Raw genomic sequence first — 25,573 nt, forward strand, 5'->3', positions numbered from 1 at the left:
TTTTTGCAGTAATACACAATCTTTCATGCACTGTTAAAAACATGAAATAAACACAAAAAAGTGCAACAAACGTGCAACTAGGGCTAAAAACCAAATGAAATAAAATAATAATAAATAATATAGCTTCTTAGCAGATTTCTTAGCTTAACATAACAAACCTAAGTTTGGGGGAACTAATGGGATAACTGGGGTTGCAACAAAAGTGCAGCTAGGGCTAAAAACCCAATGAAATAAAATAATAACAATAAATAATATATGCTTCTTAGCAGACTTCTTAGCTTAACATAACAAACCTAAGTTTGGGGGAACTAATGGGATGACGGGGGTTTCAACAAAAGTGCAACTAGGGATAAAAACACAATGAAATAAAATAATAATAATAATAAATAATATATCCTTCTTAGCAGACTTCTTAGCTTAACATCCCAGGGAACTAATGGGATAACTGGGGATGTTGTTTGCTCCTGACAAGAGTCTCAAAGTCTGGGGTGATGGTAGACAAAGCAACTCTGAGGTCATGCTCAATGTCCAATCTGTTCCTCTGCTTTGTCTTCAGCTGGACCAGAGCTGAGAAGCCACTTTCACAAAGATAGGTAGTGCAAAAAAAAATTATATTAAAAAAAAAAAAAAAAAAAATTACACATCCGTGACCCACTCAAAATGGCCCCGCGACCCACTTTTGAGAAACACTGGAGTAGAGCACAATATAGTAGAGTATGATAGAGTAGAGTCTGGTGGAGTAGAGTATGATAGAGTACAGTCTGATAGAGTAGTCTGATAGATGAGTCTGAGTAGAGTCTGGTAGGCAGGGGTTCTCAACCTTTCTGCTGCCAATAAAATATTCCAGGGCACCCCTATATACGATAAAGACTTTTCCGGTCTTGTCTTTTTTGCTACAATGATGACAAAAGTGCTTGTTTTCAAAATAAGGTCTAAATGGCGTTTCAGGTCTAAATGGCTTAGTACTGTTGACGTTACACTGCTTGTAGTAGTAAATCAAATAGCATTTTTTTTTTAAATAAAATTACAGAAAATCTGTTGCAGCTGCACTGTTTTCCATTAAAATTGCATATTTGGATAAGTGTGACCATTTCTCAAAAACAGAAAATCATGTATTTCTTTTAAATACAGAAAAGGATCACCAAGTTACCATTTCTCAAAAAATATAAATAAATACAGAAGATAAGCACTCATTCACTCAGTGGACATTTCTAGCTCAATTCGAGGTCTGCTGCTGCTGCTGCTGGCTAATAATACGGTCAATACGTGGGGAGATCTTTGACAAGGCAACACGCATGTCATCCTCAAGGCTCAACTTGGCCCTATATTTTGTTTTCAGAGCTGTCATGGATGAAAAGCCAGCTTCACACAAATATGTGGTGCTGAATGGTATCAACACCTTAACTGCTGCATCATCATGAGATACTTGGTACTCAGCACCACACTCAGACCAACATGTTTCCAGGGGCACTTCACTGAAACGAGCTCTCCAGGTGGTATCAGATGAGATTTCAATGAGTTCTTCCAAGAGTTTGGATGGAGATGTGTCAGGAAGCTTTGTCTCAATGTTGTCTGTGAAGGGGTTCTGTATCCAGAGTAACAGAGTAAATCTTCTGTGTTTTATTAAATAATGATTTTCAGGGTGCCAGGGTGGTGCACGGCCGTCCTGGGTTCGACTCCCGGACCCGGCGACCTTTGCCGAATGTCTTCCCCCATATCTCTCTCCCATCATTCCTCTCTGCCGGACATGTCCAATAAACAAATGAAAAAGCTACCAAAACATATTAAAAAAAAATTATGATTTTCAGTTTTTGAGAAATGGTCAAACTTATCCAAATGTGGTATTTTCATGGGAGAAATCTCAAGGCACCCCTGGCAGCTCTCTGAGGCACCCTAGTGTGCCTAGGCACCCCTGGTGAGAACCGCTGTGGTAGAGTATGGTAAAGTAGAGTATGATAGAGTAGAGTATAATAGGGTAGGCTGATAGAGTAGAGTATGATTCAAACACCAAAACTGCAGGCATCATAACATTCCTTTCTGTGAACGTCTAGCAAAAAACGGGGTTGCAATCTGATGAAAAATGGCGGAGAAATGTACATCATAAAAAGCTAACTGTACTTACAGTAGATTTCATTCACGGTTTGTGAATCACGCCTGGTGATACTAAATCCAGATTGAACACTGCCAATGGAAAGGGGAGATTTGGCCCGATCCATATATGTGCGACTTGGCTATAATAAGGTAATTTATAGGCCTGATATTTATAGGCACGGTGATTGATTGATTGAAAATCAATCAATACAGTACGGCTCAATACACACAATTGGTAAGGCGATGCAGACCAGAGAAAGACTTTCATCTTGTTTACATCAGGGTCCCCCATTTTCAATTCATAATGAATTGTAAGTAAGGGTGGAATTAGCACCATGCAATCCATTCGTTGTGGATCCCGCCTTGCTATTTGAAATTTATAATAGGGCTGGGACTTTATTGTATTAATTTCGATTAATTAACTACAGAAAGAATTAAAAGTTTAAAAAATTTGTGCATTTAATCGCATGATGATTTTTCTTTATTGTGTAAGAATGTTACCTTTCAAAGGAGACCAGACTCATGCATGTGCTATAAGTATAAAGTATAATAAATCGCAAATAACTTTTTTTCTTAGTCAGGTTTGTTCATAAAAAAATTAAATAAGAGAAATGTAGATCAAACAAGAGTATTTTTTTCCAATGGTCAACTGTTCTGGAATGTACTTGAAAGTACTGCGTTTTACTTTTACCTCGAAAGTGCTCGAGTTTACAAAAGGTCCTTTGTGCTATATATATATTATTCCTAAAATTGCTGCACATTGTTTTTTTTTTTTTATCCACTTTTTCTCCTTATTTTCTATTTTTCTCCCATCCCAATTTCACATTGCCAATTCTCCCCTCCCCTGTCTTGAACGTTGCTAGACTATGCCTCCCACTGGTCGGCTGTAGTGAGGATAGAAGCCTTGAATCAGGTGTCCCCTCCGGTACACAAGGAGGCAGCCTGTCGCATCTTTTCACCAGACAGCGCGGACTCTCAGTGGCGAGGAGTAACGCGTGGGAGGCTCACGCTGCCCCCGATACCTCCTGTCTCTGCTGTACAGGCGTCACCCAACCGACCTGTAGGAGTCGCTGTCCACAATGTCCAATCCCCACCCATCGACTTTCCACCCGCTACCTCTGCCAATTGAGATAGTATGACGACTGGCCCAAGCCGCAGGCAATGCTGACTCGGGGAGTCAAAAATTGCTGGACATTGTTAAAATGTGCATTGATCTGTTGGTCTGTGTAGTAGCTAATACAGGATGTTGCTGCTTAAACGTATGTATAATGTATATTCATTGATTCACTTGTATACCAAAATTAATATGAATTGAAATTTCATGAAATTGCTTTTCGCATCAAATATTGATATGCCATGTGATTAATTTCGATTAATTAACTATAAAGTCTCGAATTAATTCGATAAAAACTCTTAATCGAGTCCCACCACTAGTTTATAACTGAATGTTTAATAAATACAGATGATGCCATCATCAAGAATTTTACTATTCTGAAAGCACCAGTCTTGAGATAACTGCCAATAACTGCGATGAGAAAAAGCTTTACTTTCATGTCAGCGATGACTTTGTAAGAGTGGTACACCACATATCCAAATCGTGGGTCTCTCGGTTCGGATTCTAACTCCTTGATTTAAAGTAGTTAAAACTGTCCGCTTTGAACAGCCCATCTGAGGTTTCTCTCCTCCACGCCGCCAGTGGTGCTTTTCCCCCCCTATTGCTAGGTTTTTAGTGAGTCGTTCCTTATCTTCATTGGGGAAAGTCTGGGGGTGTCGCATATTTGGATTTTATGGTGGTTTTTGTTTTTGATCTAAGTAGGGCTGGGCGATATAACGATAACGATAAATATCGCGATATATTTTAATAATCGATATCGAATATCGGGAACAAAATATCGATTTTTTTCCCCTTTTTTTTGTGACCTGCAACAGGGCAGTTTTAAAACCAGAGACAGTGGACAGACTTGTCTTTCTTGCCTGCAACTTAAAGTAATGGCTTCGCTTGTCCAAATGACAATACTGACCAAATTGAGATTTATTTTTCTCTTGTCCATTTATTTTGTTTGCTTTCTAATTTAAAATACAGTTTGAAACCGTCTGTACACAGTAGACTGTGCTAGCAGAGCTAGACTCCAGTCACGAGTCACGGTGGTTTGTCCACCAAAAAAGCACCAAAAGATCGAAAATAAACTAGCAGAGCCAGAACAGTTCAACAGAACAGTGTGAGGGGATGTAACACTAAAGATGGCGGCAACGATAAAGAATTGCTGCAAAATAAACATACATCGGTTGTTAAATTTTTTTTTTACTTATAACAATTTCGATAATTATCGATATCGAGTGATATAACATTATCATATTGTTATCGCGATATGATTTTTTTGCCATATCGCCCAGCCCTAATCTATTGCAATGTTTCTTCTTGACTTGTACACGAAGAGTTGTACAGCCCATGGGGGCTATTCCATGTGATCTCGAGCTATGCAAATACATTTGATTTGACTTATACATACATACACGCACCAAACACACACACATCTCAGTTCTGCCGCTCAGTTGAAGGGGACGAGTTTGTTGTTGGTGGACAAAGAGAGAAGATCGGTTGTGGGGGTCGGTCTGTCTGTCTGTCTTTCTGTCTTTCTTTCTGTCTGTCTCTCTCTCTCCTCTCTCTCTCTCACCAAACCCAAATTGACATCTATCCCACTGTAAATAATCTGCCAAAATATAGCTAGATAAATCCATAAATACATTCATCTATTCAATAACATATCGTCAGGCCCCCACTGAACAGGCCAAGAGCAATATTAAAGCTCATGAGAGGAGAGGGTAGGAGAGGAGAGGAGATGAGGAGAGGCGAAGAGAGCTAGATGTGTATGAGATGGGAAAAACTCATCTATCTCTCAGTCTACCAATAATCCTGTAATCTACCCAGCTGCTCCTTCATCCATCCATACATCCATCCTTCAATCATCAACCCAAGCATTCATCCATCCATCCATCCATCCTTCAATTATCAACCCAAGCATCCATCCATCCATCCATCCATGCACCCGTGCATCCATTCATCCCGTGCCGTACCATCTAGGTGTGCGAGATGTGTTCGCTGGGGTGTTGAATTGTCTTCCTGTTTTCATCCCTTTACATTGGTCTCCTGGGAGGGCGGGCCCAAGGAAGGAAGCGGGGCTATCGATTGGTAGATAAAAATGACAATCTGCCCCAAAGGAGGACAAAGGGCCAATCGGTGAAGCATGACGGGCCGTAATATCCTGGTACACGGAGGGAAATGAGAAAACTTCCCTCCGCCAGAGGAAAAGGTATGGAAAACAACTGGGACCTGGAGTCTGCTCCCATCTATCCCATCTATCTCTCCAGCCTGACATACATCAATCCATCCATCCCATGAAGGGCATGGAAAATAACTGTGTTTTAGTGTCCTCTCATCCATCCCTTCATGTCCAATTGACCTATCTCAACCCCCACCCTCATTCTTTTGCCTTTGTACCTTTTTCCCCCATCCCCCAATTTAGTCGTTATGCCAATTCCCTTCCTGGTCATTGTGCTGCCCCCTACTGTCAGTCTGGGGAGGATGCAGACTACCATACGCCTCCTCCGATACTCTGATGTGAAGTCGCCAGACGCTTCTTTTCACCCGACAGCTAGGAGTTTCACTGGGAGCGAGCGTCACGCGTGCGGAGGTTCGCACCATCTCCCCGCAGATCCCCCTCCCTGCTCCCTGTTGCAACGACCAGAACTCGTACCCCACCGGCTTCCCACCGTGAACACCGCCAACATGAACCGCTGAAATCGGTATTCGAACCCTGGGTATTTGCGGTGGTAGGCGAGTGCTTAGACTTCTACACTACCCAGCCACACCGTCTTTTCTTGATCCTCCAATGACAACTGCCTGTTCCCTACTGAAAAACAGTTGAACAATAAAGATGGTGGCTTTGAGATCAATTCCACTCTCAATCCATTCACTCCTTCATTCATGCTGCTATCCGTCTGTGGGTGGGCTGAAGAACAACTGGGATTTATCTACAGTATCCGTCTTTCCATCTACATGTATCTATCCCTCCATTAATCCATCATCCTCTACAGGAGCAGTCTCTCTATCACTTCCACAGGTCTGTGTCTCTCAAGATTGGTTGGTTGTGAGTATTTGTACAAATACCTTGTTGAATATTGGACATGAGCACTGAAGGTTTTTACATTTTTATCAAGAATTCACTGAATGTGGAAAAAGATTAATTTAAATGTATTTGGGGAGGAAGCGAGAGAGATGGAAGGAGAGGAAGAGATAGAGAAATAGAAAAATAGGGCTGGTCGATATGGTCAAAATATCACATCACAATATATGTGTTGATGGTAACATCACAATATATGTGTTGATGGTATTTTGTTTTCCAGTACAAACTAAAATGTGATGTGTCATATTTTATATGTTATTGTCATGTTTGTATTGCATTAAAAATAGTTTCCTTCCCAGTTTCCTTCTATTTTCTAAATACTGCTTCTAGGAACTATTATTTCTTCCTGTTAACTAAAACATATACAGTACCTGTACGTATGCATGTATCTATGTATGTAGTCACGCTAAAAGTCAATACCCCACTAACCTAAGGACGGTTTAAAAACATGATTACAAATGTCTCTATTTTATTATGTGACTATTTCATTTCAATCATCTTTGTTTTTATTTTTTTTTGCATCCGTGTTTTTTTTTCTTTGTTTCTTTGTTTTCGTTTCCATATTTTTAGAGTTTTTATCTGTTTTGATTTGCCTGTATAAAAATAGATAAATTAATTAATAATAAAGAAAACTCCTCAACAGCATTGTAAATGAGAGTTTGGTCTCAATGACCTTCTCGAGATTAAATAAGGGTTGAATTGAAAATGTAATTGAAAATGTGGGTTTCAGCTGCGCTTTGTAAAGCTGACCTGGGGTTGGTTGAGTTCCCGTCGCTAACCCCTACCAACCACACACTGCTTTGTATTTGAAATCATTCCATACCTGCCATAATAACCTATTATAAAATACAATACCAGAGGAGGAAAGATGAGGGAAGAGGGGATGGATGAGTGGATGGATGGATGGGTAGACAAGATAAATAGAGAGATGGTCAGACAGAGGAGATAGAGGATGACATATTGACCTGTGTGTGACGTCTGCTAAGTGGATACTCTTGTTTTTCAGACGCTCTGCTCTAATAAATACACAACCACAATGGATGGAGGCAGTGAAAGAGAGGTGGGGGTATGGAGGGAGAGGAGGTGGTATGGAGGTAGAGGTGGGGGTATGGAGGGAGAGAGGAGGGGGTATGGAGGTAGAGGTGGGGGTATGGAGTATGGAGGGAGAGGAGGGGGTATGGAGGTAGAGGTGGGGGTATGGAGGGAGAGAGGATGGGTATGGAGGGAGAGAGGAGGGGGTATGGAGGTAGAGAGGTGGGGGTATGGAGGGAGAGAGGAGGGGGTATGGAGGTAGAGAGAATGGGTTATGGAGGTAGAGAGGTGGGGTATGGAGGTAGAGAGAAGGGTCATACCCCCTTCTCTCTACCTCCATACCCCCTCCTATCTACCTCCATACCCCATTCTCTCTACCTCCATACCGCATTCTATGACTGGGCCAATGTTTTTATATGGAGAGTTCAAGTTTCAAGAGAGAGGTGACGCCCAACTGTACAGCAGTGGCACCCTTGGCGTCGCACACCTCCCTCTCTCTCTATTCCCCCTACATTGCCCCTTCCTCTGTTCTCATCTGTTCCTCCTCCTCCTCCTCCTCCTCCTCCTCCTCCTCCTCCTCCTCCTCCTCCTCCTCCTCCTCCTCCTCCTCTCTGTTAGCATTGGTCACAGTAAACACAGAGTATCAGTGGTGTTGATGGATCATAAGGTTAGATGGCCTTCTATGGCGTCTGATCTAGAACTAAGTGCATATATTAGCCGGCTGTAAACCCCATTAGCCTAGCTATCTCTCTCCACCACCCCACACACACACTCCACTCACACCCAGACACACTGCACACATGCCCCCACAATCCTCACACATCTATTAACATTACATACACATGCAAATAAACACAGTTTTTTCTCTCACATTTTTTTCACACAGACACGGCCCTTTACACAAACACATGCCTCCATTAAACGTGCACATTATCCCACGCACACACGCGCGCACACACACGCACACGCACACACACTAAAAGGTTGTCCACCTCAGCACCTATTGCACAGCCCTTCGGAGATTCATTCCTTTTGTTGCTTTCCTCCTATTCAGTGTGTGTGTGTGTGTGTGTGTGTGTGTGCGTGTGCGTGTGTGCGTGTGCGTGTGACTGTGTGTGTGTGTCTTTCCCTAATCTTCGCTAACAGTCGGGGGTCGGGAGGTGCAGTTCCGTGTTAATGTGGACCCGTGAAGCCTGTTGAGACACTCAATTGTGATACTGGGATGTACAAGTATACGTGACTTGCCTTGACATGGACTTCTGAGAAGCTACTGTAAGGTGCAACTGGGGGGGGGGGGGGCGCTCTCCACAGTGTATTTCAATATCAAAGACCCGACAACAAATGAATTCATACTAACCGTCCAGTGAAGGATAAGTCATTCGGCTACTTGGTAATGGGAAACGGAGCAGAGATCACCACCACAGAAGATTGCTTTCAGGCCTTTAGAGTCAAAGCGAGAATTACCCGACATGAATAACCCGTTTCACAGGGCTTTTGTGTGGACTCATGTAGCAAAGTCAACCATGTGTTAGGCTACCCGCATGCAAGACATTCAGCCGTTTGTTTTTGCCCAGTGGTCCATTCCAATAAAGAAGTTATATAATTTGGACAGTCTCTAATTATGGCTTTATAAAGAAACAGATTCCAATGCAACTTATGTCTCTCTGCCAGAGGCCCACCGACCTTATTATTTAGGATACAATGGTGAGTACCATAACTATCACCAGTGATACATCTAATGATAAACAGAGTCTAAGGGCTTCAAGGAAAGGTATTACTATCTGTTTAGCTTATTCTTAAATTAGAATGAATGATCGGCTTTCTTTTAGACCTCATAGAGAGCCTGATCAAAAAGTTAAAACTGAAATTGGGTTTCTTTCATCCCCACAGGACATGCTTAGTTTACATTTTCTGCCAGGAAGAAGTTAGTCGCAGCCACCTTTCTTCCTGTATTGGATTATGGCGACCTTCTTTATATGCACGCCCCTGCAAAGTGTTTGCAGCCTCTGGACTTTGTGGAGCACAGTGCCCTGAGGTTCGTCACATGTTGCAAAGGCCTCACTCACCACTGTACCTTATGCAGACTTGAGTGGCCCTCATTGGCTGCACGTAGTCTCTCACACTACACTATACACTACAGTATACATAAAGCCATTTTAGGCCTACTCCCCCAATATTTATGTGTTTATATTTTAAGAACCCAGAGTACTTACTCCTTACGTTCCAACGACTGCTACATATCCCCATTCGCACTGAATTCGGCACCGATTGTCTCACACTCCCATTCACCCTCCCCCCTCCCCCGACCATCCCAACACCCCACCTCCTCTGCGTTCCTCTGCGTTGGCGCGGCGCTGTCGGCCGCCTCGTGTGTGAGGGAGATCCCTCCCACCCACCCCCTCCAACAGCCCTGAAACACCCCCAACCCCTCCCCCTCCTTCCGCACATGGCGCCGCCTAGGTCGGCTGCCAGTCTTGTTTGCGGTGGTGAATACGCATATGTTTGTCTCAAGGCTAGCCCTATAATGCATCATCAAAGCGCATGTAGGTTTTTATGCTCTGTACCATTATTACTATCTAAAATTTAATAATTGTGGAATATTACTGTAATGAGCTGTATGTGTATGATCCAAGTGTCCTATGATCCTCATAGGCGCATAACAGAAAAAAGCATTCCATGTGAGGGTATTCTGTATTTTTGCATGTCAACTAATAAAGAAACTTGAACTTGAACTTGAAGCAATCCTTCATGCATGTTGCACCTGCTGCCTGGAGTTCACTACAGAGCACTCTGTTAACTGTTGAGTTCACTACAGAGCACTCTGTTCTAACTGTTGAGTTCACTACAGAGCACTCTGTTAACTGTTGAGTTCACTACAGAGCACTCTGTTAACTGTTGAGTTCACTACAGAGCACTCTGTTCTAACTGTTGAGTTCACTACAGAGCACTCTGTTCTAACTGTTGAGTTCACTACAGAGCACTCTGTTCTAACTGTTGAATTCACTACAGAGCACTCTTTTTTAACTGAATGCACTACAGAGTAGGGATGGGTACCTTTCACATTTGAACCGATACCGGTACCGGTACCTGTGAATCGATACCGGTACCCAACGGTACCTTTTTTCGGTACTTTAGTCTCAAGAAATTTAATTTACCTACCTCAGTCGTAAAAAAAAAATCCAAACTTCAAATAACTACAATTTCGACAGTTTTCGGCTTGTCATTGCTCCGACTGCTTTGTTGTTGAATCAAGTCAAATCCTAGGTAAGCATATATTGTGCGTGTGAACGTTGACATAAAAAAAAAAAAAAAAAAAAAAAGGAAGAAGAAGTAAAAAAAAATTAATACTTTTTTTTTTCTTTTTTTTTCCGGTTTCTCACTTGATTCGATACTCGGTAGTACCGACGACCGACGTGTTTCGGTTCGGTACCTCAAAAGTACCGAATTCGGTACCCATCCCTACTACAGAGCACTCTTTTTTAACTGAATGCACTACAGAGCACTCTTTTTTAACTGAATTCACTACAGAGCACTCTTTTTTAACTGAATTCACTACAGAGCACTCTTTTTTAACTGTCCAAATGTGTTAAGCTGCTGTCTTGGCCAGGCTTCCCTTGGAAAAGAGGGCATTGTGTCTCAATGGGACTGACCTGGTTAAATAAAGGCTAAAGAAAAAAAGAAATACAAAAAAAAGGTGCCTTTGCGGATACCAGCTTTGCGGATGGCAACGTATCTGTCGGTTCCAAAAGTTCATCCTCTACGACCCATGTGGCGGAGACGAAGACAGCGTCTCAACCCTGTCCAACAAACAGATACTCCTCATTGACAATGAATTGAAGGCCGACGTAGGCGGACAGACACAAATGATCAATGTAGTCACAGCCTAATACTGTTGCTCGATTTTTACTTTTCAATGTCCAATCTGATTTGGTTTTCAAGAGCCCGTTTTTGGGGTTATCCATTACCTATTTCTAAAACAAAAGTATGGATTCTGGAAACTTTGTGCTTCTTGGAAAAAGCCAGTGTATTACTATTCACTGGAGCCGTTTCACAGGTAACGCGTGTGGATTGTCGCAGTGAAAGGGTGGTAGTGAAATGGTTAAAACGGTTGGGCTTCAAGACCATGTTCCTGCCATTCTAAAGCCTCCCAGTCTGCTCAAAACCGGCCAGAACTCTGCCCTGCCTCCACTACACCGATCACGTCTCCTGGACTGCATTGCTAGAATTGAACTAGCAGAGATTACTAACTGTAAGCAGGATGTATTGACATTTCTATGAGCTGCAGGTCTGACCAGGTCTACTAGCTGTCTGTTTACAGGACCAGGTCTACTGTCTGTTTACAGGACCAGGTCTACTGTCTGTTTACAGGACCAGGTCTACTGTCTGTTTACAGGACCAGCTCTACTGTCTGTTTACAGGACCAGCTCTACTGTCTGTTTACAGGACCAGGTCTACTGTGTCATTGCAAAGATGTACAATCGCATGATACTAAACCGGATAAGGAAAGCCATCGACCCCCACCTCAGGGAGAACCAAAATGGTTTCCGAGAGAAGAGGACCACTGTGGCCCAGATCTTGGCCTTGAGAAGAATCATCGAGGAGGTTAAGAAGAACAACCTGACAGCGGTACTGTGCTTTATCGACTTCAAAAAGGCTTTTGACTCGATACACAGAGCCGTGATGATGAGGATACTCAAGGCCTACGGAGTCCCTCCCAATCTACTCCGGGCCATAGGGACCATGCACACGGGTACAAGGGCCAAGGTGGTAACCCCAGACGGCAACAGTGAAGAATTTGACATCCTGGCTGGAGTGATGCAAGGGGACACCCTTGCCCCCTTCCTTTTCGTCATAGTCCTCGACTATGCGCTCAGGAAGGCCATCAATGGACGGGAGCAGGAACTTGGTCTCACAATAACCCCAAGGAGATCGAGACGACACCCCGCCATAGTCCTAACAGACCTTGAATACGCGGACGACATCAGCCTGCTCTCTGAACACGTGGAGCAGGCACAGGAACTCCTGTGCAGAGTGGAGACGGAGTGCGCCAAGGTTGGCCTTAGGCTAAATGCCAAGAAAACCGAGGTCATAATGTATAACATCCTCCCGGATCATCCACCTCTAAGGACAACAGGAGGCTCTGCTCTAAAGGAAGTCAGTGATTTCAAGTACCTGGGCTCGTGGGTCAACTCGTCCGAGCAAGACCTTAAAGTGAGGAAGGCACTTGCGTGGAGGGCTCTGAACGGCATGACCAGTGTGTGGAAATCCAACCTCCCCCGTCAAATCAAGCTCAACTTCTTTCATGCAACAGTTGAGTCTGTCCTTTTGTATGGCAGTGAATGCTGGACCTTGAAGCCCACCCTGCAGAAGTCCTTGGATGGGTGCTACACCAGAATGATGCGTGTGGTGCTCAACATCAACAGGGATGAGCATGTCACTAATGCAAACTTGTATGGGGGGGTGCTAAAGGTGAGCGATAAAGTGGCAGTCAGGAGAATGAGGCTGGCAGGTCACTGCCAGAGACACCATGAGATGCCAACCAGCAAACTTGTACTGTGGGAACCAACACACGGGCATCGATCACGAGGACGTCCCACGTTAACCTACGTGGACGTACTCAGGAGAGATGTGGGAACAGAAAGCACCGGCGAGCTAGCCAGATGCATGGAGGATCGGGATGACTGGAAGCACCGATGGAGGGCCCGTCCGAGGACGACCTAGATAGATAGATCTACTGTTACAGGACCAGGTCTACTGTCTGTTTACAGGACCAGGTCTACTGTCTGTTTACAGGACCAGGTCTACTGTCTGTTTACAGGACCAGGTCTACTGTCTGTTTACAGGACCAGGTCTACTGTCTGTTTACAGGACCAGGTCTACTGTCTGTTTACAGGACCAGGTCTACTGTCTGTTTACAGGACCTCGTAAAATGTTGTGATGATGTTGGGGAATTGAGAGAGAGAGGGAGAAAGAGAGAAATAAGGAGGGAGAGAAAGAGGGGGGGATATAATGAGAGATGAGATGGGAGAGAAAGGGAGAGATAATGGGATAGAGGGGGGAGAGAGAAAGAGAGAGAAATAAGGAGAAAGAGAAATAGGGAGAGAGAAAGAGAGATATGGATAGAGAGAATAGAGAGAGGGAGAGAGAATGAGAGAGCAAGAGAGAAGGATAGAGAGGGGAGAGAGAGCAAGAGAGAGAAGGATAGAGGAGATAGAGAGCGAGAGAGGAGAGTGAGAGTGAGAGTGAGAGTGAGAGTGAGAGTGAGAGAGAGAGAGAGAGAGAGAGAGAGAGAGAGAGAGAGAGAGAGAAAGCATGTGTGTGTCAGTGTTGCTGACACATTATAATGGCATGCTACAGCCTAGCAGTGTCCGTGTACTGTATATGTCTTGCTTTTAGGGGGAAAACGTGTGGGTCTAGCGCATTGCAACTGGACTGCACGCACACACACAGGCAGGCAGACAGACGCACTAACAAGCAGAGTGTAAACTCAATCTGTCCTTCATTACAGAGGACCGGGCCTCTAGAGACATCTTAACTGGACACAGGCACAAATAGACACATTACATACTCACCCACCCACCCACACACACACCCCCACACACACCCACACACACACACACACACACACACACACACACACACACACACACACACACACACACACACACACACACACACACACACACACACACACACACACAATTAGAGAGAGGATGTGGGGATCTAATATAATTTAGTGGAATTAGGAGACATGCACTCAAACACACACACAAAGTTATATCTTTCTTGTTCTAGTGCTAGATTAGACGTGACATATAAGGTTCAGTGAGAATCACTATTTTGTCTTTTTATCTATGAACTGCATAGCTATGTTGCTGCTATTTGTTTGTTTATTGTCTCGTCTGTTTGAATATAGCACTGCATCAGCCTCACCATACCTTTGTATGTGCAAAAATAAGTTACGTGTGTGTATAAGTGAGTTTTTCCTTACCTTCGCTGGGGTGTGTTGTTGTGGATTTCATGATGTTTTTTTTTTGTTTTGTTTATTGTGTTGTTTCTTCTTGACTTGTTTAACACTTTGGATGCCGGCGACGTGTTATGTCGTTATTTCGCCCCGCCCGTTGAATGCCGACGACGCTAATCGTCGTATTCTTTTTTATTATTAGCGATGTGAATTCATATTTCATAAACCGAGTCTCCCGTTGGTACAGTAGCCCCTCTAGGAGCTCCGATGGGAAAATACCGCCCCCTATCGTCTATCCCTGTGTAACTGCAGGCCATTCGATTACACTGGTGGATGTGTGGGGGGGGGGGGCCTACTGGCTCCACTATGCTGGCGAGCCATCTGATGAAGAGGGAAGTGATCGCGAGATGGAAAGCAGCCTGGAATATATATTTACAGCAGCCAATAATCAATCAATAAACGCAATCGATATTTGGGATGGTGATAAGGAATTGGAATCATCTTTTTGGAGAACATCTGATCTAAGGTAAGGAGTCTATGTTACCAGTTTTAGGATAATCAGAGCTGTTTTCACCGAGATAACAGTGTGCCCCGTATGTGTGTGTGTGTGTGTGTGTGTGTGCTGTTGAGGAAATAAGAGAATCGATTTCTCAGCTCGCTTCTATAGCGTGCATAAGTACACATATACTATCGATAATCTAGCGTTTATTTGAAAACTATTCATAAATAGGCCGACAAATGACAACGTGTCTAGTGTATACCGAGAATATTCCAATAAATGCTGTTTATGACGGAATCTTTCTATTTTTTACCTGGAACTTTCGAGAAAACGATAGCTTTTCGAAATGCTATAAAAAGGATATGAACCGATTAAAAAACAATCCGTTTCGACAATGTAGACTGCAAACAAGTCATTGATAAGCGATGGGCAGATTAGACACAGCCATAATTTAAAACATAGATTATGCGTTTTTTTTTTTTATTATTATTATTATCTTTCTTCCCCTTTTTTTCCCGATTTTTCTCCCATCCCACCCTTCCTGGTTGTTGCGTACTTTCCCCTACTGTTGGTCCGGGAGACCGGAGACTGTCACATGCTTTCCTCCGACGCATGTGCAGCCTGCCGGCAGGCCAACCTGGCCGCGCAGGTTCTCACCGGGGAGCGTGTGGGAGACCACACTATCTCTCCTTAGTTCCAACCCTCGCTGAGCAGGCGCCCCGACCGAACTGTGGGGGTCGCTGTCCACAATGCCCAGGACCCACCCTTCAGCTTTCCCACCCTCTGATACAGCCAATTGTATAAGTGTGAGAGGCCAGCCAAGCTGATAGCAACGCCGGGAGCTGGATTCGAACAGGCGAATCCAGTGTCTCCCGGTGTTGGTGACGAACGTAATCTCCGTGCGCCACCTGCCCCCCAGATTATGCGTTTTTAACGCTATCATTGAAGTGGATGCTGCCATCCAAGGACATTAATCAACGTTAATCAAAGGCACTGAAAGTGTTAAAGAAGACTTGTCCAGCCCATGGGGACATTAACTTGTGATTGTGGGCTTTACAAATACATTTGATATGATTTGAATCAGATTAATCTGATCTCTGGATCTGAAGTGAACGGCCTAGAGAGGTAGAAAATGTGTTTTTGAGAAAATCTAAATAACTATATAAAAAGGACCCTATTCAGGGCTTTCCCTAAACGACGGTATAGGGACTATGACAATGTTTTATTTGTATTATTATTATAATTGTTTTTAAATGTATTACATTTTTTGCAGGGAAAGCTTGGGGCCAGCTTAGAAACAGACGCATCATTGTCTAATACATGATTGTTCTGTCCTCTGTTCCACTGTGTGTGTGTGTGTGTGTGTGTGTGTGTGTGTGTGTGTGTGTGTGTGTGTGTGTGTGTGTGTGTGTGTGTGTGCGCGCGAGCACGTGTTTTCATGTTCAATGTTAAATTGTGCAACCTTATACACTGTACTTAAATAAATATCTGTTTATTTTTTTACTTGCAAATGGTTTTATTTATTGCAGAATTGTTTGCCTCCCAGATGGGGGCCCTCTCCGGACCACCCCCCAGTTGCAACTCACCACTAGTTTGTTCGAAAATCCTGGGGAAAGCCCTGCTATTGGTTTACCTATCACTATCATATCGATAACAATGGTAGGATATCACAAAGTAATAAACGCATAGCAAATGTCTTCACGATCGGACAAGCCGTTAAGTAGCGGTTCACTTATTTTGTGGAAATAGCACCACCCGGAGGTCGAATGACTCATAACGGGCTAATTGTACGCCAACCATATGTGTCCAATAAATGGTAAATGCCGCATATATATAGCGCTTTACAATACCAAATGTGGTGCAAATGGGACAAAGTGTTCACCAGTAACGCATCACTTCCTGTTTACCGTTTATCCAAAATGTGATAGGATCCGACGGTTAAAACGGCGTGGCCTATAAGATATCTAAATAATACATGCAACGATGTTGGTCTTTAGATGCCACACAGCAGGTTTTGTTGGAATCGGAACAGCATGGGAGGAGTAGGGAGAAAAGTGATCTAAATGGTGGAAAATCCAATATGGCAGACTTCATAGGTGGCAAACCGGTTGTCCACATGGAGCCACATCTCGGGATATGATTTTCATGACTATGCAAAAACCGGTCCGGAGAAATACACTCATTTGAGGATTAAAAGTTTAGCTCGATAGTGGTGCTAGAGGAAAGGTCACAAGGTCACCAAAATGCATAAGGTTCTTCCTCTACGTTTCATGAATAGGTGCTTTTGGTCCAAATCGTTCTGGGGAACTCCCTGAGAGGAACGACTCACTGGGGAGCTCCACCGAGAACTACATATCACCAGGGATTCATATTCCTACTTGTATTGGCACCACCAATAGGGACGCTGAAGTAAATGGACTGCATTTATATAGCGCTTTTATCCAAAGTGTTTTACAACTTATGCCTCACATTCACCCCTTCACTCACAAATTCACACACCGACGGCGGAGGCAAGGTGCCAGGTGCCAGGTCAAGGTCCTGGCGGGATGGTGCCAGGAAAACAGCCTCTCCCTGAACGTCAGCAAAACAAAGGAGATGATTGTGGACTTCAGGAGGTCGGGGGTCAAGGACTACAGCCCCCTCAGCATCGACGGGGCACCGGTTGAGAGAGTCAACAGCTTCAAGTACCTCGGAGCCCACATATCCGAGGACTTGACATGGACCATACACATTAACAGTGTGGTGAAGAAGGCACGACAACGCCTCTACTTCCTCAGGCGCCTAAGGAAGTTCCAAGTCAGCCAGAAGATCCTTAAGAACTTCTACTCATGTACAATAGAGAGCATCTTGACCGGCAACATCACCTCCTGGTTTGGGAATAGCACTGCAAAAGACCAAAGCAGACTACAAAGAGTGACACGTGCAGCCGAACGCACAATTGGAGGGGGGCTCCCCACCCTCCAGAACATTTACTACAAGCGTTGCAAGGGGAAGGCTAAGAGAATTATTAAGGACTCGAGCCACCCGAACAACTGCCTCTTTGAACTGCTGCCGTCAGGCAAGCGATACAGGAGTCTCAAGGCGAGCACAGAAAGACTCAGAAGTAGCTTCTATCCCCAGGCCATCAGGCTGCTAAACGAACAATGAATGAACACTACACAACAACAACCACCAAACACACATAGCACACACATCCACACGCACACACTCACTTTAAACAAACACACTGTAGCACCCACTACACACACTTTATAGCACACACCCACTTTAAACAAACACACTGTAGCACCCACTCCCCACACTTTATATTTATGGATGAAGGATTGCACTACAACTCGTACACCTTACTGTAAATTGTACCTAAAATTGTACCTCATCCCATTTCTGCTTTGCACTAGATAGTACTGTACATTAGTACACTGCATAGTATTGTGTATTGTATATTATATGGTAACTCAGAACATTGTACATATGTCTATACCGAACAACTGTGACCTCATTTTCTTCTTCTAAATTCATGCTATATTATGTTATTATGTTATTTGATACTATCTTGTCTAGCACAGTCTCTGGAGCGTAACAGTAAGAAGCATTTTGTATGAAAGTATTCTGTACTTCTGTATGACAACTATTAAAGAACTTGAGAACTTGAACTTGACCTGCTCTTCGGGAGCAGTTAGGGGGTTAAGTGTCTTGCTCAAGGACACTTCAACATGCTGCCGTGTGACATGCTGCCGGGAAGAGCTGGAATCTAGCCAGAAACCGTCCGATTACCAGACGACCGCTCTAAAGCCACTGTTGCCCTTAAAGTGAAGTAACATGCTTCTGCCGCGTGTAGCTTTATGCCAAGCAAGCAGTGCAAAAATTTACCGTAGTGGCATGCAGTAATGCGCCTTTCATTTTCCGCCGCCCAGCGCCCAGGTCGCGCGGAAATAGGCTGTCTATTGCCATTCTCTTTGACAAACTCTAACCTTAACCAGCTCCTTAACAACGCCTAAACTTAACCGTTCTAACCTTAACCAACTCCGAAACAATGCCTAACCTTAACCTTAACCTTAACCATGCCTAACCTTAACCATAGAAATTATATTGCCATTCTCTTTGACAAACTCTAACCTTAACCAGCTCCTTAACAGCGCCTAAACTTAACCGTTCTAACCTTAACCAACTCCGAAACAATGCCTAACCTTAACCTTAACCTTAACCATGCCTAACCTTAACCGGCGAAAGAATACACGTTAAAAAAAAATCACGTTAAAAAATATTTTCGATGGGATTCGAACTCGCCAGCAAACAAGCCATAGGATCCACAGCCATGTGTCCTTGCCAATTGAGCTATTGCTAGATACTGAATAAGGGGCGGTGACTTATATATATTGAGCTCCGCTCGTGTCGGATCTCATGCGCATGCGCGGGCACCTCGCGCGAGCACGCCGGCGCACGCACGCACCTGAGCGAGCACGCCGCCGCCGGTGCACGCACGGTAGCATTTGTCTGAAAAGAAGGGCGCTTTACCGCACTAGCGTGCGGTGACGAATGCGGAAGCATTTTTGCACTGCTTGCTTGGCATTAACGTACAGGCGCTTCTGCCTTCCCTCCCCAGAGAGTAGAGACGGACAGTGGCTGGGTGTGTGGTGAGAAAGCTTGGCGGCAATTCCAGTTTGGCCAAATGGCGAACATTGGAAATTGCGTTACTTCACCTATAAACTAGGGCTGTCAGTTTATCGCGTTAATTAGATAAATTAATTACACAGCAAATTATCGCGTTATGAAAATTAACTCAAAATTAATTTTAAAAAGATTTTTATATATTTCTTTTAATCTCATTCATTCCATAAGAACGTAGAATACACCTTTACAGACTTTTTTTTAATATGTTCTTGGTATCTGATTCTAGGGACATCTATGGATCTCAGGGAATGTATTCCCAGTGTCAGAAATACTGTGTCTGTTACTAGGCTTGAGTCAATTGTAATGAACCAAATGAGAATATCAATAAAACATGTTTATCTTTGACTGTGAATAACACCATGCTAAAATTTACCAGACCTGAAAAATCTAAGCAAATGAATAAATGGAAGATGATTAAACAGAAGGTTTTGTAGATACAGTACTGAATTCTGCCATCCGGACACATGCCATTTGAAATATGATTATAGAATATAGAATATCAGGCCTAAAATGGTTATGCGATTACCGGTAATTAGATTAATTAATTACAAATCCTGTAATTAATTAGATTAATTTCTTTAATCGCCTGACAGCACTACTATAAACACAACAACACTGCTTATACAACTTACACTAATCTTGTGAAGAGATTAATCGTAATCGTAAAGTAATCGTTTTAGTGCATAGATCACACTAGATTGATCAACGTACAACTAAGCGTGTCCTGGTTGATAAGATGAGAGCGCTGAAATATTGACCTTTAAATACTTAACCTGCAAACATGAAACTGTTCTGACAGCACAATATCAATGATACTAAAATTCGCTGGGGAAAATGTCATCATCCTGCAGTGTGAACACAAAAAAGGATGGGGTCTGCGTTTCTGCAATAGTTAAGAGCTAATTAGAACTATGAAAAAGTCTCTCTGGTCTGAACGCATCTATTGTGCACAGTCGTCTTGGGATAAATAAACAATTTATATTCTATTATATTCACACCCAGGATCTGTGACAAACTAGAGCAGCAGCAGTCAGGGGGTGAAACCAAAATACGCCCGACGACACTGACATTTTGTGAATACAATAATCATTTCATGAATTGGATAAAATTCCAATTCACTCAATTCATTTTTAGTACGTCTAGATTGTCTAGAGGTCTAGATTAAAAACAGTGGGAAAGGCCTGAGGTCGAAACGCTCAAGGTGACTGTTCATTCATATATCTCTATTTATATCATTCAGTAGAGCATCTATTCACTCAATCGTTCACAATAACAAGAGTGAATGTGTGTGCGTGTGTGTGTGTGTGTGTGTGTGTGTGTGTGTGCGTGCGCGTGTGTGTGTGAGTGTGTGATCATACCTTTCACAGCCTCGTCCACCACTTCTACCACACGATCAATCTGTTGAACCTGAAACACACAATATTATTTTTAATATGTACAAAAGAGGATATTAATGACAAACACTGTATAGAGACATACAGACAACACAATCACAATTACACATGTGATTCAGATTCAGATTCAGATTCAGACAACTTTATTGGTCCCGCGTGGGGCAATTCATATTTGCAGCTTACAAGCAACAAAGACAAACAAACAACAAAACATCTCAACGACAGCACGGCAAATAAAAAGAGAAACACTCCATGTGATACAATCCAGCAATAAAAGTAAAAGTAAAAACAGACAACCAAGTGCAAAAGGCTACTTAAAATGACTACTGTCTGTGTTTAAAAGTCTGATAGCCGAGGGGACAAAAGATTTGGCGTAGCGGTTGGTCCTACTTGGTGGGACGTCATAACGGCGGCCAGAAGGCAACAGTGAAAACCGCTGAGACAGAGCATGGAGGGGTACATAAACACAGAGTAGCATGCTCTTGGTGACACACACACAGAAACAGAGCACAAGCCAGTGAAGCCACAGAGCCGTGCCTCTCACCTTCTCTCTCCACACCGACACACAGGCACACAAACACATGTACAGAGTGTGGCTGGCAGCCAGTGGTTATATGCATGGTGAGCGGAGAAATACAAATCTATTCTCTCCTAATGGCTAGCAATCTGGGTCCATTCAGAATAACAGCAGGCAGTTGTACACTCACACACACACGCACACACACACACACACACACACACACACACACACACGCACGCACGCACATAATATTGGTAGCCTACAGGAGGCTGCACTTAAGAATCTATTCTACTGCTGAGCAGTCCTCAAGGTCGTATACAAAGAGTGAGAGAAATGAGAGCATGCAAACACAGAAACACAGAGAAAGAGAGAGAGACAGAAAGAGAGAATGAGAGCCAGAGAGAGTGAAAAGAGAATGAGAGAGCCAGATAGAGCGAATGAGAGAGCCAGAGAGGGAAAGAAAGAGCGAATAAGAGTCATAGAGATAGAGAGAGAAAGAGAGCATAAATTAAGCACTCTCCTTAATCCACTCCTTGACTAACTCACTCGGTAGTTCAGTACCTAATGGATATACTGTATGCCTCCTAGTAGGGGTTTGACACGTTGAAATCACAGCCCTCTACAAAATGCACACATTCCAAAGTGAACCTGAAAATATGTTTTCAGTTTGCGGCTGAGTAGTGTAGAGGTCTAAGTACTGGGGCTGCTGGGTAGTGTAGAGGTCTAAGTACTGGGGCTGCTGGGTAGTGTAGAGGTCTAAGTACTGGGGCTGCTGAGTAGTGTAGAGGACTAAGTACTGGGGCTGCTGGGTAGTGTAGAGGTCTAAGTACTGGGGCTGCTGGGTAGTGTAGAGGTCTAAGTACTGGGGCTGCTGGGTAGTGTAGAGGTCTAAGTACTGGGGCTGCTGGGTAGTGTAGAGGTCTAAGTACTGGGGCTGCTGGGTAGTGTAGAGGTCTAAGTACTGGGGCTGCTGGGTAGTGTAGAGGTCTAAGTACTGGGGCTGCTGGGTAGTGTAGAGGTCTAAGTACTGGGGCTGCTGGGTAGTGTAGAGGTCTAAGTACTGGGGCTGCTGGGTAGTGTAGAGGTCTAAGTACTGGGGCTGCTGGGTAGTGTAGAGGTCTAAGTACTGGGGCTGCTGGGTAGTGTAGAGGTCTAAGTACTGGGGCTGCTGGGTAGTGTAGAGGTCTAAGTACTAAGGCTGCTGGGTAGTGTAGAGGACTAAGTACTGGGGCTGCTGGGTAGTGTAGAGGTCTAAGTACTGGGGCTGCTGGGTAGTGTAGTAACCCAGGCTGCCTGGATGGATAACGAATGGAAATAGCTAATAAAAGAAATAACGATCAAATAACGAGTATACTCATTGTTGGGGTCCAACGATTGGCGGCCAATAACTAGTATACTCGTCGTTGGCAGGGAATGAGTTCATTAAGATTAGAATGACAACATAACAAACAAAGCTCCGAACGTTCGGGCTCAGCCCTACATCAGAGAGGGACATGTGTGTCTGTCTGTCTATCTGTCCATTCATGGCAGTGATTGCCATTTCTTGCCTTTCTCAGGTGTGCCTGCTGGGCTTTGAGATAGCGCGCGCACGCACGCACGCAAACACACACACACAAACACATGTACGTACACATACACACACACACACACACACACACACACACACACACACACACACACACACACACACACACACACACACACACACACACACACACACACACACACACACACACACACACACACACACACACACACACACACACACACACACACACACACACACACACACACACACACACCTGGGTGTCATGCTGTGACTGTGTGCTTCAGGCCACCTTGCCTCATACTGGATCAATCTCCCTAGGTGACAAGACTAAACAAGCTACTGCCTACTACTGAGAGGAGAGGAGAGGAGAGGAGAGGAGAGGAGAGGAGAGAAGAGGAGAGGAGAGGAGAGGAGAGGAGAGGAGAGGAGAGGAGAGGAGAGGAGAGGAGAGGAGAGGAGAGGAGAGGAGGAGAGAGAAAAGATGAGAGGAGAGAAGGAAGGGGAGTAGAAGAGGGAGGAACAGGAGGAATGTAGAGAATGTGTTCGAGAAGGTGAGAGAAAGAGCTAAAAGCTAAAGACTGTAGTTAGAATGGACAGAGGGGTCCAGCCGGGGTGACTCCTGTGGAGACGTGACTCTGATGTGGTGAGAGAAAACTACAGGACAGAAAACTACAGGACAGAAAACTACAGGACAGAAAACTACAGGACAGAATACTGCAGGACAGAATACTACAGGACAGAAAACTACAGGACAGAAAACTACAGGACAGAATACTACAGGACAGAATACTGCAGGGCAGAAAACTACAGGACAGAATACTGCAGGACAGAATACTACAGGACAGAATACTGCAGGGCAGAAAACTACAGGACAGAATACTGCAGGACAGAATACTGCAGGACAGAATACTGCAGGACAGAATAATGCAGGGCAGAATACTGCAGGACAGAATAATGCAGGGCAGAATACTGCAGGACAGAATAATGCAGGGCAGAATACTGCAGGACAGAATAATGCAGGGCAGAATACTGCAGGACAGAATAATGCAGGACAGAATAATGCAGGGCAGAATACTGCAGGACAGAATAATGCAGGGCAGAATACTGCAGGACAGAATACTGCAGGACAGAATACTGCAGGACAGAATACTGCAGGACAGAATAATGCAGGGCAGAATACTGCAGGACAGAATAATGCAGGGCAGAATACTGCAGGACAGAATAATGCAGGGCAGAATACTGCAGGACAGAATAATGCAGGGCAGAATACTGCAGGACAGAATAATGCAGGACAGAATAATGCAGGGCAGAATACTGCAGGACAGATATATGGTAACTCAGAACATTGTACATATGTCTATACCGAACACTGTGACCTAATTTTTCTTCTTCTAAATTCATGCTATATTATGTTATTATGTTATTTGATACTATCTTGTCTAGCACAGTCTCTGGAGCGTAACAGTAAGAAGCATTTTGTATGAAAGTATTCTGTACTTCTGTATGACAACTATTAAAGAACTTGAACTTGAACTTGAACTTGCCCATTAGCCTTCGGGAGAGGCGTTAGTTGGACAATGCCTAGGCTAACCGGCACTGTCCGCTTCCATTCATTGTGCTAAGCTAGGCTAATGTGCAGCCAGATAGCTTTCTACGGAACACACAGAGAGGAAACTGGTATCTATCTTCTTGTGTCTCTCTGGAGAAGACAGTAAGCTAATTTCCCCAAATGTTGCCGTGTTCCTTTTAACTAGCTAACATTTGATATATTGGTTGATGTATATTTCCTCAGATAGCTGGTATATTTTGAATTCTAATACAGGCTTCAATAGAACTGGCACCAAAGTATGGCACCAAGCAGAGCATAGAACGCTGGTATTCTGATGTAAAGACCATTCCTTCTTTTATAGTTTCCTTGTGCTGCACTATTATTTATTCTATAGGTAATAATATAATAATAATAATAATAATAATAATAATAATAATAATAATAATAATAATAATAATAATAATAATAATAATAATAATAATAATAATAATAATAATAATAATATCAACTTCCACATCAGTGACCAATCCCAATTTATATGAGAACCATGGTGACGTGTTTGCTATCATCAGCTAATATCAACACCTAACAGCATATCAATCCATTTTAGAATGTTCATGTCGTCGAGTTGAAACGGTCTGTACAATTTGGGAGATATGAGAACAGCAGAGATGACTGTGAGTTAGAATTTGGAATGATGAGTTTACAAGAGGCGGTAGGAGGAACAGTGAAATAGATTCATTACCAATAACATCTGTCCATCCGATAAGACTGCACAATCCAGATGGGAAACCTCTGGTGTGATTAGAGACATGTTCAGTCGCGATTACGTCGGCAACATATTTGTAAATTACTCTTGTTTCAAAGACTACGGTACACTTGTAAAAAAAATAAAAATAAATAAATAAACTATACATCTTTGAAAAACCCTGTAGATATTCCAGAGTGCAGTGGTGTGTACTGCAAATAAATGCATGCCTGTGAAACAAATGTAAGATATTCTAAAGAGATTTATTCCATGCCTGGAATATGTGAGTTATGCCTGCATCAATAGTCACATATCAGAGGAGACTAAACGGAAATGCAGTGTGTGACCTTTGATGTAAATTGCAACAGTTCA

General features: G+C 43.5%; 1 protein-coding gene across 1 annotated transcript in view; it reads right to left on the reverse strand.

Annotated features, from left to right (window-relative positions):
- The window catches only part of cdkal1 (CDK5 regulatory subunit associated protein 1-like 1), a 773,897-nt gene that overhangs the window by 510,647 nt on the left and 237,677 nt on the right, over window positions 1–25,573 (reverse strand). The window contains exon 6 of the mRNA XM_084335967.1: window positions 20,800–20,848. Within this exon, the coding sequence (XP_084192093.1) occupies window positions 20,800–20,848 (49 nt within the window). The remainder of the gene's footprint in view (window positions 1–20,799; window positions 20,849–25,573) is intronic.

Source organism: Notolepis coatsorum, assembly GCF_963971535.1.
Source record: "Notolepis coatsorum genome assembly, chromosome: 19".
NCBI classification, from domain to species: domain Eukaryota; kingdom Metazoa; phylum Chordata; class Actinopteri; order Aulopiformes; family Paralepididae; genus Notolepis; species Notolepis coatsorum.